Below are 12573 nucleotides of genomic sequence, written 5' to 3'. Positions count from 1 at the left end.
GATGATACGATTATGGGTTATATGAGATGGAGCAGGGAAACGATGGGTTACGGATCGACTTGATGAAAGGCAGAGATATCGATTATAAAAGGAGGATTGAGGTATGGACTACACCGTAGACCTGTCGGGAGTGAGCAATCTGTTGGCGAGAAGCGTGTCTAGAGTCTGTATTGCATGGTGGTGGGAGCGTTTCGGTGTTTGTTTGATAAAGCTTGAGCCATAGTGATGGAACGGGAATTGTGGATTTGGGAATATACTTGCTTAGTCTGGTATCTTTGGCATTTTTATGCCATTAGTATCTCTTGACATGTTGTTGTTGTTGTTGTTGTTGTTGTCTGTTTCCTTAAGTGTGGTGATCCCTCGGGGTGAACCCTAACCCTCCCTGCGCTTCCCTACGGACCGAGTCATCCAAAAGCGGGATGGCGCAAAATGACCTGAACGCACAGACCACATGTACCTCGATCCGGAGTTCATTGCGTTGCCTCCATCTCACTGTGGATGCGCAACCTGGACGACCTTGAAGACATCTGGAAAGTGCGTTCGTTCAGTTGTGTCAACATTCCACACCCTTCACTCACACCGAAAACCTTCACCTGCGGACGACTAATCATCAGAACCTGAACGGCTTGAACCTCCGGTAGTCTGTCCCATTCACGCTCCAATTTTGGGTATCGAAATTCCACGTCCTTCCCGGTCTCCGTCAACAGCCAGAACCTCCCGGCTTCCTCACCAATTGCCCCAGGTGCTGCACCACCACATCACGGATTTACGATATACGACGACGACAACGACAATAGTCTATACACCACTGCCGAGTAACCACCAAACTCTTCGTCGTATCGTTAGCCAATCGCCAAGATGAACGCCCCTGATAGGTTAGTTGATTATTCTTTTTGTTGCTTTCTTTTCACATCAATGAATGGCCCCCTTCCTCCTTCTGCCCTGGACGACGCGCCTCACGCAAATGCTGGAAACCTTCGACCTGGATTTCTCTGAATCCCGTAGGGGCGTTCGACAAGGAGCCATAACGACAACGTTCATCATATCTATCACATCAAGCCGGACTTGCCTGGAATAGGAATTCGACTCATTCGGCAATGGGACACATCGACCCGGGTTGAGACAGACACTCAGACAGTCCGCCGCAATTGTTCATCTTGTGTGTCTACCCTTGACGATCTACAAGCTCGGTTCACTCTTCCCCTCCGGCAGGCGGCGTTCGTTTGGTTGCTGGTGTCAGGTGCCTATTGTTTTGGCCGCGAAAGCACCAGTGAAAACAAACGGGGTGGCTTTCATCTGATCATGGACCGTGGACACAAATGGAAGACAATAGGCAGGCGAGGCGACTGGGAGAATGGAAGACAAGAGTTGTCAACTTATTCAACCTGGGCTCAACCTGGAGAGTTGCTGGCTGTCTCAAAGATATAAAAGGAGGACGACTTCCTCCTCTTACACCACTCACTACAATAACCCTTCATACCATCCATCATACCTTTGGACCAGCAGTCAGTCAGTCCATCACGACAAAGAATTTGACGCGCCAGCAAACAACAAAGCTGTTATTGCGAAGCTCTCTCTCTCTCAAGCTATCTCCAGTCCAGTCGACAATATCCCAGCGGATATTTTCATGTCCTCTTCATCACCTGGCAACAACAACAACAACAACAACAACAACAACAACAACAACAACAACAACAACAACAACAACAACAACAACAACAACAACAACAACAACAACAACAACAACAACAACAACAACAACAACGATCAACAAGATGAACGGATCAAATCCCAAGAACAACAGCGAGCCGAACCGGTCCGCCTTTCCTTTTACCTCTAACTCATCATTTTCTCACTTTCGTGAGGCGATAGGGGCAACATCACTGACATTGTGACTCTAAAAAACAGGTTCGAGCTTTTCCTTCTCCAGGATGGAGAGAAGAAGATTGAGGAGAAGGTGTTCACTGGTGAGTCGACCCCCCCCCCCCCCCCCCCCCCCCCCCTTTCCCCATCTTGATGATGAGGTGAGAGATGGGGGAAGAAGAAAACTAACAATGACCTCACTTATTCACAGGCATGTCGAACACCTCGGACTTCAAGATTCTCAAGGAGGATCACACCCTCGGCAACCTCCTTGCCGAACACCTGAAGCAGGCCCCTCACGTCTTGATGGCCGGTTACAAGAGTATGTTTATGTTTATGTTATACCTTCCATTTACCTTCCATTTACCGTCCCCAACCACACACACAATAAACAGCAACAGCAGCAGCAACAGGAACACAGCAGCAGCAGCAAACTAACAATTTCCCTTCAAAAAAAAAAAACAGTCGCCCATCCTAACGTGCCGGAGCTCATGATCCGTATCCAGACAGACGGAAGCATCACCCCGCGCGAGGCCCTCGTCGGCGCCTGCAAGCAGCTGGTGGCCATGTACGGCCAGCTGGGCCGCGAGTTCCAGAAGGAGCTTGCCCTGCGCCAGTACGCTGACCAGGGCGAGCAGGGAGGCGGTAACGGCGGTGGTGCTAATGGTGGCCATTACTAAGGATCTTTCTTATGTGTTCAGTCGAACCTACCTGCCTGACCTGGGAAGGGGGTACATGGTTAGCTTATCACATTTGCTGTTGTTGATCGGTCATTTAAACCGGCGTTTAGGGATTTTCTTTGAGGACTATGCTTTTAGTCTCTTGCAGGCGTTACGATAAAACATGGTATATGGGGGAAAAAAAAAGGGGGGGTTTCATAGATCTCTCTCCGTTTGCTCGCTCAATGCTAGGGAAGAAGAATTGGGACCATGGGTTTTCCTTGAAGTGTCTTGTGGCGGTGAGAGCATGTGAGAGTTGGTTGTTGATCATTTTAAATGTTTGTCGATGTGTCTATGAGACGTCCGTCTACTTCTAATTGCTCCTATCACGAGACCTCTATTCTATTCCTGATCCCATTAATCGTTTATTCATAACACGTCCCCTAGTTGACCTTGGTAACACTCAACTCACCCTTCCCGTCCTCCTCTTCCAGCTCCAACAGCCCACCAGCCTCCAACCTCTTCTTCCACTTGGTGCTCTCATACCTGGCCAGAATCATGGTCATCCTCAGAATCGCCTCACTGCTGGACTCATGCTCCTTGACCGCGTCCGCCACCTGTGTGAACGTCCACCTTCCGAACGCCCAGTTGAGGATATACCTTGCCGTCTGACCTTCGCCTCCACCGAGCATAGCTGGTCTCGACACCTTTGTATCCTCATCCGAGTTCTTCAACACATCCCACGTCGCAGCCTTTGCAGAAACCGTCAGCACGGCCTTGATCCTATACACCTCGTCCTTGCTCGTATTCCTCAAGAAAGCCAACAACTTTTTCGCATCCACCGTTGTTGCCGCCTCTTTGTTGCCACTCTTAAGCTCAATACTCAACACCTCCACCTCCGTCTGATGATCATGCTTATGTTTGTGTTTTGTGTCATCATGATGTCCACACTTATCATCATGAACATGCCCATCCCCCTCTTCCAGAGTGTCAGTCAACCCCCTCGCCAACCCGCCATCAACCCCAAACACCACATTCATATCCACCCACCCCCTATCACTCTTCACCCACGCCGTATCCACCTCCAAATCGCCCACCCGATCCAAAACCTCATCAAACCTCCTCTCCCCTTGCCCCTCCCACTTATTAAACACAATCAAATCCGTATACCGCGCCTGGATCCGCGCCGTATAGCTGGTATCCTCATACCCCTTCCAGTTCTCCACATCGATCACACTCACCACGCCATCAAGCACATATGCCCCGCCCGTTTCGCGGGTAAGCCTGTTTACTTCGAGCGCCAGCGTCGCGGGAAACGCAGACCCGGAAGTCTCGATGACGATTCGATCGGGCGAAACGGTGGACTGCAGCTCGGAAAGGGCGACGGATAGTTGGCCGACGAGGTTGCAGCAGATGCAGCCGTTGAGAAGCTCGGAGACGCCGGCGATCGCCGAGGAGGAGGCTAACTGAGAATCGACGGCGAGGTCGCCGAATTCGTTCTTGAGGAGGGCGAGCCGGTACGAGGGGTTGGCGGCGCGGAGTTGGGGGAGGAGGTTCAGGATAAGAGTGGTTTTGCCGGAGCCGAGGAAGCCGGTTATGATGGTTATGGGGATGGGGGATTGGGACGGGCCGGTCATTGTGGTGGTTTTTGTGTGGGTTGTCGCGTTTGGAGGGGTTGTTGGGTTTGGTTCGGTGGTTAGGTGTGATGGTGCGATCGTAGGTCTTTAGCTTCGACGGCGTGTTGGTTTTGGGGGATTCTGTGGGTTTGCGCAACCGATGTTCGAGCTCGATCGATCGATTGTCGAGGAGATGGTTTGAGAATAGGCGACCTGTGAGTGTGGTGGGATGTCAAGCTGTCGCGAGGAAGGTCGGGCGATTCAGGATTGCAGGATTGTAAAAGAGAGAAAGATCGCCAAGCTGCCCTGATCTCGGTATAAATTCGGGGACGTCTGATTTGGTCAAGGAGGGTCCTAGGAAAACAACGAACGGTACGTATAGTCAACGACGGTTAGAAAGCAATTGAACTCTATTGAAATATAAATACTTTACAAGAAGACGAAGGAGAGAGAAATATGAAAGTCATATGGTTCCTGGAGTTCCCAGCATCATGGCCGCCCTGAAGTCGGGTCTTGCCGCCGCTTGGAGGGGCACGACTCAAGGTGGGCACAGTGGGCTGTTCTGGGCTTCTGGCCGGACCGATGAGATCGATAAGGGCGATAAGAACATCTTCCTCGATGTTGACTTCGAGTCGACGATGGACATGCCATGGCGTTCATCGAGCATAACATTTTCCCTTGTAATGGATCTAAACATCTGGACCCTGTCTGCAGGAACAGAAGACATGTTGTTTTGAAAGCTCAGACGACCAAAGCAAATGCGCACACTGTATGTTCGTCGCACAAGGGCTTCGTGACGTCATCTCCCGCGTGTGTACTTCAAGTTACACCTTCTGTTCTCAGTCTTCGGGCAGCTTGATCTCTTGATTGAAGAAGACATCCTATCGTCTGTTTGAAGAGTCTTTCGTGTGATTAAAGCCTTCTAGACTGCTTCTTTTCCGTCTCTAGCTCTCAGGACCAGGTTCCGTTTCATATAATCTCCCAAAGTTGATACCACCCTACCTACCTTTCTCATCACCAACAAACTATCTTCACCATCACCACCATGTCAACCAACCCAAGCAACATCAGCCAGCCCGGCGGCGCCGAGGGACAAGATCCCTCAGACTACAAGCCCCAGCTTGACGAGATTGCCGAGCAGAAGAGGAAAGGCCCCGAGGAGCAACAGCAACCCCAACAAAGCGGAGGAAGCGGGATCGTCGACAAGAGTATGTTTTGATAGCCTTCGTCTTCGTCTTCCAACATTCTTCTTTTACGTGTGTCGTGTGTGACATCCAAGCTTACTTTGTTACAAACAGTATCGGAATACGTCCCAGCATCACTTGGCGAAAAGATTGGACTAGGAAAGAAGAAGCAGCAGCCAGAACAAGAGGTACCTGAGGAGAAGCCAAAGGAAGACCTCAGCGCTGTACCACCGCACCGTCCTCATCACGATGAACAGATTCAGGAGTTCATTAGGGATCAGCATCGGAGCAAGGAGATTTTGGGGGATGATGAGGATACAAAGGGGATTTGAGGTGTTGTAGGTTTAGGGGCGGTACTTAGCAAGTGGGATGCGGTTCAAAAGCTGTCGAGTTTTATAAGTTCGATAAATGACTGTCACATGTTTAATCTATAACCGCTCTTCAACTATAATCACCATGGCATCCTCTATCTTGACAAGAGATAACCTCATCGTCGATCCCTTTTCCACAGTAACATCAAGTGAGGCGGCCCGCATGAAGACCGAATAACAGGTCCCGGGACGTCTCCGAGCGACATGCCGGGCGAAGCGTCAGCCCCGCCCCCGCTTTCAGCATCACGTCCTAACTTGTCGTCCCACCGTACCCGTCCGTCTTCTCTCCTTAAAACCACCATCCCAACACACAAGTTGCCCGACTGACATATGTTCCTGACTTCAACTTTGCCCCTGATCCACTGATCATCAACCGCTTTTATCCAAACTTGCTTTGTTAGACTTCGGGCAGTGCGCCTCAGCAGAACTTAAAACATCCCGGACTTTCCACTTCGTCATCGTTTTTGCTACATTTGCATATCAACTTCTAACTGCATTTCTATAACTGAGAATCACCATTACCTATCTCTTCGCCTACAAAACTCCAATAGATTATTATTCCATCTTTCACATCACTAAACCAACCAAACCTCATACTACACAGTTCTGACAGTCTATCTATTCTGTCTCACTCCAAGCATCTAATCCAATACAACAAACATAACCTCAACCTACTACACCCAACAAAGACATACAAACCTCCAACAACCTCACCCAAGATCCAAAATGTCCAACCGACACTTCATCAACGACCCCCAACACCTCGTCCTCACATCCCTGCAATCCACCACCCTCCTCAACCCGGGCGTCGCCCTCGACGTCCACAACAAAATCGTCTACCTGCGCCCCGGTTACGGCCACAACCACAATGCCTCCTCCTCTTCTTCTTCCAACCAAAGACAAAGAGTGTCGCTAATCTCCGGCGGCGGCTCCGGCCACGAACCCTCCTTCTCCAGCATGGTCGGCCGCGGTTTGTTGTCTGCCTGCGTAGCCGGCACCATCTTCGCCTCTCCCTCAGCGGAACAAGTCCGTACGGCGATTATGGGGCGGGTGGACAATAACGATCCCTCCAAAGAAGATGGGGCGGGCGGAGGAGGAGTGCTAGTGGTAGTAATGAACTACACGGGCGACGTGCTCAACTTTGGTCTCGCCGTCGAAAAAGCCAAAGCCGCGGGCGTGAACGTGGAAATGGTTGTCGTCGGGGACGACGTCGGTGTTGGCCGGACGAAAGCCGGGAAAGTGGGGAGGAGGGGGATCGCGGGGACGGTGTTGGTGCAGAAGATTGCGGGGGCGTTGGCTGCGCAGGGACGGAGTCTCAAAGAGGTGACCAAGGTTGCGAATCTGGTGGCGGAGAATATTGTTAGTGTTGGTGCTAGTCTGGAGCATGTGCATGTTCCGGGGAGAAGGGCGGAGGCGGAGGGCGCGGAGTTTAAGGTGTTGAGGGAGGGCGAGGTGGAGATTGGTATGGGGATTCATAATGAGCAGGGGAGCAGTAGGGAGAGGGGGATTGGACTCCCGGAGTTGGTGGGGAAGATGTTGAAGCAGTTGCTTGATCGGAACGATGGGGACAGGGCGTTTTTGAATGTGAATTCGAATGAGGTGGTGGTGTTGGTGAATAATCTGGGAGGGGTCAGCCCGTTGGAGATGGGCGGGATTGTCACCGAGGTGGTGACGCAGTTGGGCGAGAAGCCATATGGGATCAAGCCCGTGAGGATCCTGAGCGGCACGTATATGACGAGCTTGAATGGGTTGGGTTTCAGTATCTCGTTGTTGAATGTGGTTAATACGGATATTGGCGGGCCGGGCATGATTGACTTGCTGGATTACCAGTGCGAGGCCACGGGGTGGACGGCGCCTATCTCGAAGCTGACTTGGGAGGAGCAGCGGGATAACAAGAATACCCGGGAGAATGATGCCAAATCGGAGGAGGAGGTGAGGCCGTGTGGTCTGACGTTTGAGCCCCAGGAGGCGCAGAAGCAGCTGGTTGCTGGTCTCAAGGCTGTCATCGCCGCCGAGCCGGAGGTGACCAAGTATGACACCACGGTGGGCGATGGTGATTGCGGTATCGGTCTGAAGCGCGGTGCTGAAGGTATGTCTCCTCTCCTAAGTAACCGCCCCTTTCTTTTACCGTTACTAACACAAACCTAGCAATCCTGTCCCATCTCGACTCCAACCCCCTAACAGGCGACGCAGCCATCGACCTCTCCAAGATCGTCACCGTGGTTGAGCAAACCATGGACGGCACCTCCGGTGCTCTCTACGGCATCTTCCTCAACGCCCTGGTCGCCTCTCTCCACACTGTTGGTGGAGGGGAGTCGGACAAGAAAGCTGCCGACGGCACTGCCTGGGCCGCAGCACTCAAACTGAGTTGCGAGGCCCTCTCCAAGTACACGCCCGCTCGTCCCGGTGACCGCACTCTGATCGATGCCCTCTATCCCTTTGTCGATGCGCTCGAGAAGACCGGTGATGTGAAGAAGGCGGCTGAGGCTGCGAAGCAAGGGGCCGAGGGCACCAAGGGTATGAAAGCCAACTTGGGCCGCACCGTGTACATTGGCGGGTCTGGATTCGAGCAGGTGCCGGATCCGGGCGCCTGGGGATTGGCAAAGTTCTTCCTTGGACTGGCTGGAATTGAGAAGTCTGATGATGGTTCCTCCAGTAATAAGCAGGCGAAGGGATCGGATGATGGATGGGAAGAGGTCACAGGAGAGGCTGAGTTGCCCTAAGATCTGCTGTATATGATCTTGATATACCCCTGAGTAGTTAGTTTGCACCACCATTTCAATGACGTACCATGAAACCATGATCAAAGCTCCAGCCGTAGTAAGAGGCACGAGAACATGAAGACGTATGCGACAACCTAAACACGGTCTGGGTATTCTGTTTGATCAAGTTACCAGAAATAAAAATGAGTTAAACAAAACCAAATACACGTTTAAACGCCGAGCTCACACTAGTTTTCCCTTTATATGACCTTTCTGATAGCCCCTGAAAATCTGCTTGGGTTTCTCTTCTTTCCTCTTTTCCTGCGCGGCGCTTTTTGACGGGGAGAACTGCTTTCGTGGTTGTGTCGTCATCATGGTCGAGCAGCTGAGTAGTGTAGTAACGTGGTAAAGTCCGCATGCCTCTCTCGATTCGGTCGACCAACAATAGAGGTACCTGCCCGGTCTCATCCGTTCCCCCCATTTGAACCATTAACCCGTAAGTTTGTGTTGCGCGTGTGTTTGCCGTGCGAGTGAAACAAAACCTCCAACCTAAACATTTTGCCGTGCGATTCGAACTAGCTTAGGAGGACAAGGATAACAGAGTCGCCTCTCAGGAACCTGCCAGGGAAGAGGAATATGTCAGCCATTGGTCTTCGCTTTCTCTCTCAAGATAAATAGAAATTGCACAAACATCTTGCTGATAAACCTGTCCTTGTTTACCGGCTTGCCCTTCTTGCCATTGGCGAGTCGGGGCGTCTCGGTCCACATCTCCTTGACGTTCTCCAGCACCATGTTCATGTGGCGATCGAAGGCCTTGACGCGCGCGAGGATCTTGCGCCCGTTGCGTACGGAAATGAGAACTTGGGAGTGGCTGCGGACGGCGGTCTGGAGGATCGACTGCGGAAAAGGGTGTGATGTTAGTCGCGGCTCCATGTCGAAGGTGTGGTGGATCATGGCTGAAGGGCATATGTACCAGAGGACCGGCGGAGAACTCGTGCTCTTCGAGGAGAGAAACTTCGTATTCACTGCATCAAAGGAGCAGGTTAGCTTTGTTGTTTGGCTGGGCGGGCGTTATGGTCTTGGGTCGCAGAAAGAAGGACAAGGTGTCGATGGAAACAGAGGTCAGCATTGTTGACAAGAGGATGTAACGTACGTAAGCTCATTGCGCGGCTTCGTGAGAAGCTCCCTGAAAACAACAAGGTTGTTAGTCAAGCTGGTCTCTAATATCGACTGCGCGGGCGCATGGGTTGATGCTGGAAGATGGTATAGCTGGGTACTGACTGAATCTTTGCGTCCGCCGTAGCCATGACGATGATGTTTTGATCTGGAGTTGGATTGGGTGGTACTGAAATATGGGTGGGACAGAGAAGTCGTAGTTTCGTGTTGATTCAAAGCTGGTTGTCGACGTTGAGTTGTTGCTTGGGTGTGGGTTGATGGTGTATGGTAGACGCCTGGACGATAGTAGCTGTAATGGATGCTACAATCAATCAAACAATCCACGAAATGTTGCAGCAGCAGGCGGCCAGGCGCGGCGGCGAGCGTGGAGCTACAGTACACGCGCCGGCGGGCAACGGTCCAGTAGAATCCTTGGCACACCAAGCTTTTCCGGGAAACCATTGGATGAGAAGCTTATGGTGGATCCCAATGCGGAAGGCTGAGGACCGCTCCGGTGACAGGTGCTACCAGCCCCGCCGAGCATCCCCCGGGACGGGACTGCCAGGACATCGGGGTCTCCAGTGAGCGGAGGGTCCGAGCGTCACTTCTAGAAAATGGTAGGTCTGAATGGATACCATCGGCCGGAGGAGATTCCAATTTCTAGCGATAGCGGATTCGGCAGATTCCACAGTTTTTAGCTCCCCCGTAACCCCGCCCCGGGGATTTCCAGGCGCGGTGCCCTTGAAAATCAATTGAAGCTTGGAGCTCCAGTTTCGCGAATTCCGGAGCAGCAAAAAGTGGGTTGGTTTGCAGATACTCTCGCTATCACTTATCACGGTTCCTGCATCCACGCGACATTCATTGGCGATTGTCTCCCGTTTCCCCTTCCCCTTCCCCAGGAAAACGAGTCCCGAAAAGTGCCACCAGTCCCTTGGCCGGTCTATGATGCAACAGCGGTGCTAAACAGCCTCGGGGTGGATTTTGGACTATTTTTCTTCCATTTAACTCTTGTCATTCCATTCCTATTCTAGACAAGCCACCCACGTGTACATCGATGTTGTTCTCCAAGTCCATTGCCAGCCGCGCCGGCCTGGCTTCTGCTGTTGCTTCTCGCAGCTGCCGACCAACCTTCGCCGCGATGCCGCTCAGAGCCAAAGTCCTGGGCCAGCAGGCCCCAGTAAGACGCTTCCCTTTCTCTTCAAGATTCAACCATGGTCACAACAGCTAACACGCTCGCCGCCCCCTCCTCCCAGATCTCGACCCAAGCCGCCGCCGAGTTGTTCAAGCCCGTCGAGGGTGACGAGCCCGAGGATGTCCTCTTCAACAGTCTATACAATCTCCGCTCCATCGAGCTCAACCGCCCAGCCAAGTACAACGCCCTCAACGGCTCCATGATCCGCAAGATCGCGCCCCGTCTCCTCGAATGGGAACGCTCCGACATAGCCAACGTCATCGTTATCAAGGGCTCCGGAGAGAAGGCCTTCTGCGCCGGTGGTGATGTCGCCGCGCTGGCCAAGCAGAACGCCGAGGGCCCCGAGGGTATCAAGAAGTCGGTCGACTACTTCGGCCTCGAATACAAGCTCAACCACCTGATTTCCACCTACACCAGGCCCTACGTTGCTTTCCTCGACGGCGTCACCATGGGAGGTGGTGTTGGTCTCAGTATCCACGCCCCCTTCAGAATCGCGACCGAGCGCACTCTTTTCGCCATGCCCGAGACCAAGATTGGTTTCTTCCCCGACGTCGGCGCTTCTTTCTTCCTCCCCAGGATGCCCGGCCAGGTCGGCACCTACCTCGGTCTCACCAGCGCCCAGCTGAAGGGCGTCCAGGTCTACTACGCCGGCATTGCCACCCACTATCTTCACTCGAGCAGTCTTCCCGCCCTGGAATCCCGTCTTGCCGAGCTTACCCCCGCGGACTACTGGACCATGGAACAGCGCCTTAGCGTCATCAATGACACCATCGAGGAGTTCTCCACCGGTGTTCCCTACGACGAGAAGATCCAGATTGGCGGTAGGGTTCGCCTCGCTATCGACCGTTGCTTCAAGCACGACAAGATCGATGAGATCATTGCCGCCCTTAAGGAGGAAGCCGCTGAAGGCGCTAAGGGAGGCGTTTCGGGCTGGGCCAAGAACACCCTGGAGGAGCTCACCCAGCGCTCCCCTACTTCTCTCCACGTTACGCTGCGTCAGATGCGCCTCGGCAAGACTTGGGGCATTGCTCACACCTTCAAGCGCGAACACCAGATGGCTGCCAAGTTCATGAAGTCCCACGACTTCAATGAGGGTGTTACCGCATTGCTCATTGACAAGCCCATGAGGCCCGCCAAGTGGAAGCCGGCTTCGCTAGACGAGATCCCGCCCGGTGCCAACATCACTGAGGACTACTTCAGGAACGACCCGGAGCTCCCTGTGTTGGAGCTGCTTAACGACAGGTCCTACACGCAGTATCCCCACAACAAGTTTGGCCTGCCCAACGATTACGACGTCAGGGAGGCGATAGAGAAAGGCAACTTCACCCGGGAAAAGCTCGTCGACCACTTCGTCGAAACCAGGCGTGGCAAGCAAGGTGTTCGGGAAGCCGTTTCCGACATCCTGGACCGCATGGCCGTGCGGAGCAAGGGTACTGACAATGTCCAATGGAAGAAGGAGTAGAAAGGACATAGATGCTAAGAAGTGGTCGGAGAAATGCTCGTTGTACGATAACCCACCGTGTTGATGATGATGATGATTGCCCCCATCCGGCCAGGCTACCTTGTTGTACATGAGCCAGAATCAGTTGCCATTTGCCGCTTCTGTGTCGTGGATTTCCCCGAATATGTAAAACGAAGGTTCACTCAGTGTTGTTCTACGGATGACCACCGGAATCCGATCAGGTAGTGATCACTCGGTAACAGTGACATTGGCGAGTGAGAAATACCAGGAGACCAGTGCTGAAGAGGTCACAGCGGCATGGGACTACGAAAATGGACTTCTTGTCGCGCAGCCGCACCAAGTCGTTAAATACGTCTACAGCGAGGGAAC

General features: G+C 52.7%; 7 protein-coding genes across 7 annotated transcripts; 5 read left to right on the top strand and 2 right to left on the bottom strand.

Annotated features, from left to right (window-relative positions):
* The first annotated feature begins 1069 nt into the window (after positions 1 to 1069).
* Positions 1070 to 1946, top strand: B0H65DRAFT_105011 (uncharacterized protein). Its single transcript, XM_062820475.1, has one exon. It carries the CDS (start codon positions 1320 to 1322, stop codon positions 1893 to 1895), a length of 576 nt encoding a protein of 191 aa, XP_062684256.1. The 5' UTR covers positions 1070 to 1319; the 3' UTR covers positions 1896 to 1946.
* Positions 1683 to 2839, top strand: B0H65DRAFT_456500 (DNA-directed RNA polymerase). The gene is made up of 3 exons (XM_062826295.1): positions 1683 to 1967; positions 2075 to 2185; positions 2329 to 2839. Exons 2-3 carry the CDS (start codon positions 2077 to 2079, stop codon positions 2541 to 2543), a joined length of 324 nt encoding a protein of 107 aa, XP_062684255.1. The 5' UTR covers positions 1683 to 1967; positions 2075 to 2076; the 3' UTR covers positions 2544 to 2839.
* Position 2840: 1 nt separating this feature from the next.
* B0H65DRAFT_555899 (CobW/HypB/UreG, nucleotide-binding domain-containing protein) lies at positions 2841 to 4599 on the bottom strand. Its single transcript, XM_062830039.1, has one exon. It carries the CDS (start codon positions 4157 to 4159, stop codon positions 2966 to 2968), a length of 1194 nt encoding a protein of 397 aa, XP_062684254.1. The 5' UTR covers positions 4160 to 4599; the 3' UTR covers positions 2841 to 2965.
* Positions 4600 to 4811: 212 nt separating this feature from the next.
* B0H65DRAFT_456495 (uncharacterized protein) lies at positions 4812 to 5808 on the top strand. Its single transcript, XM_062826294.1, has 2 exons — positions 4812 to 5346; positions 5437 to 5808. Exons 1-2 carry the CDS (start codon positions 5184 to 5186, stop codon positions 5652 to 5654), a joined length of 381 nt encoding a protein of 126 aa, XP_062684253.1. The 5' UTR covers positions 4812 to 5183; the 3' UTR covers positions 5655 to 5808.
* Positions 5809 to 6207: 399 nt separating this feature from the next.
* Positions 6208 to 8523, top strand: B0H65DRAFT_105086 (putative glycerone kinase isoform). The gene is made up of 2 exons (XM_062820476.1): positions 6208 to 7782; positions 7842 to 8523. The coding sequence occupies exons 1-2, from the start codon at positions 6420 to 6422 to the stop codon at positions 8414 to 8416; spliced, it is 1938 nt and encodes a 645-aa protein (XP_062684252.1). The 5' UTR covers positions 6208 to 6419; the 3' UTR covers positions 8417 to 8523.
* Positions 8471 to 9923, bottom strand: B0H65DRAFT_456489 (uncharacterized protein). The gene is made up of 5 exons (XM_062826293.1): positions 9677 to 9923; positions 9549 to 9581; positions 9369 to 9420; positions 9087 to 9292; positions 8471 to 9013 (listed from the first exon to the last, which is right to left on the bottom strand). Exons 1-5 carry the CDS (start codon positions 9700 to 9702, stop codon positions 8971 to 8973), a joined length of 360 nt encoding a protein of 119 aa, XP_062684251.1. The 5' UTR covers positions 9703 to 9923; the 3' UTR covers positions 8471 to 8970.
* A 532-nt stretch (positions 9924 to 10455) lies between these two features.
* Positions 10456 to 12304, top strand: B0H65DRAFT_104853 (ClpP/crotonase-like domain-containing protein). The gene is made up of 2 exons (XM_062820474.1): positions 10456 to 10727; positions 10804 to 12304. Exons 1-2 carry the CDS (start codon positions 10605 to 10607, stop codon positions 12202 to 12204), a joined length of 1524 nt encoding a protein of 507 aa, XP_062684250.1. The 5' UTR covers positions 10456 to 10604; the 3' UTR covers positions 12205 to 12304.
* Positions 12305 to 12573: the final 269 nt, after the last annotated feature.

Source organism: Neurospora tetraspora (genome assembly GCF_033439725.1).
Source record: "Neurospora tetraspora strain CBS 560.94 chromosome Unknown B0H65scaffold_2, whole genome shotgun sequence".
Lineage (NCBI taxonomy): Eukaryota > Fungi > Ascomycota > Sordariomycetes > Sordariales > Sordariaceae > Neurospora > Neurospora tetraspora.
Note: the sequence above shows the minus strand (reverse complement) of the source record. Positions and strands in the feature narration are given on the sequence as shown.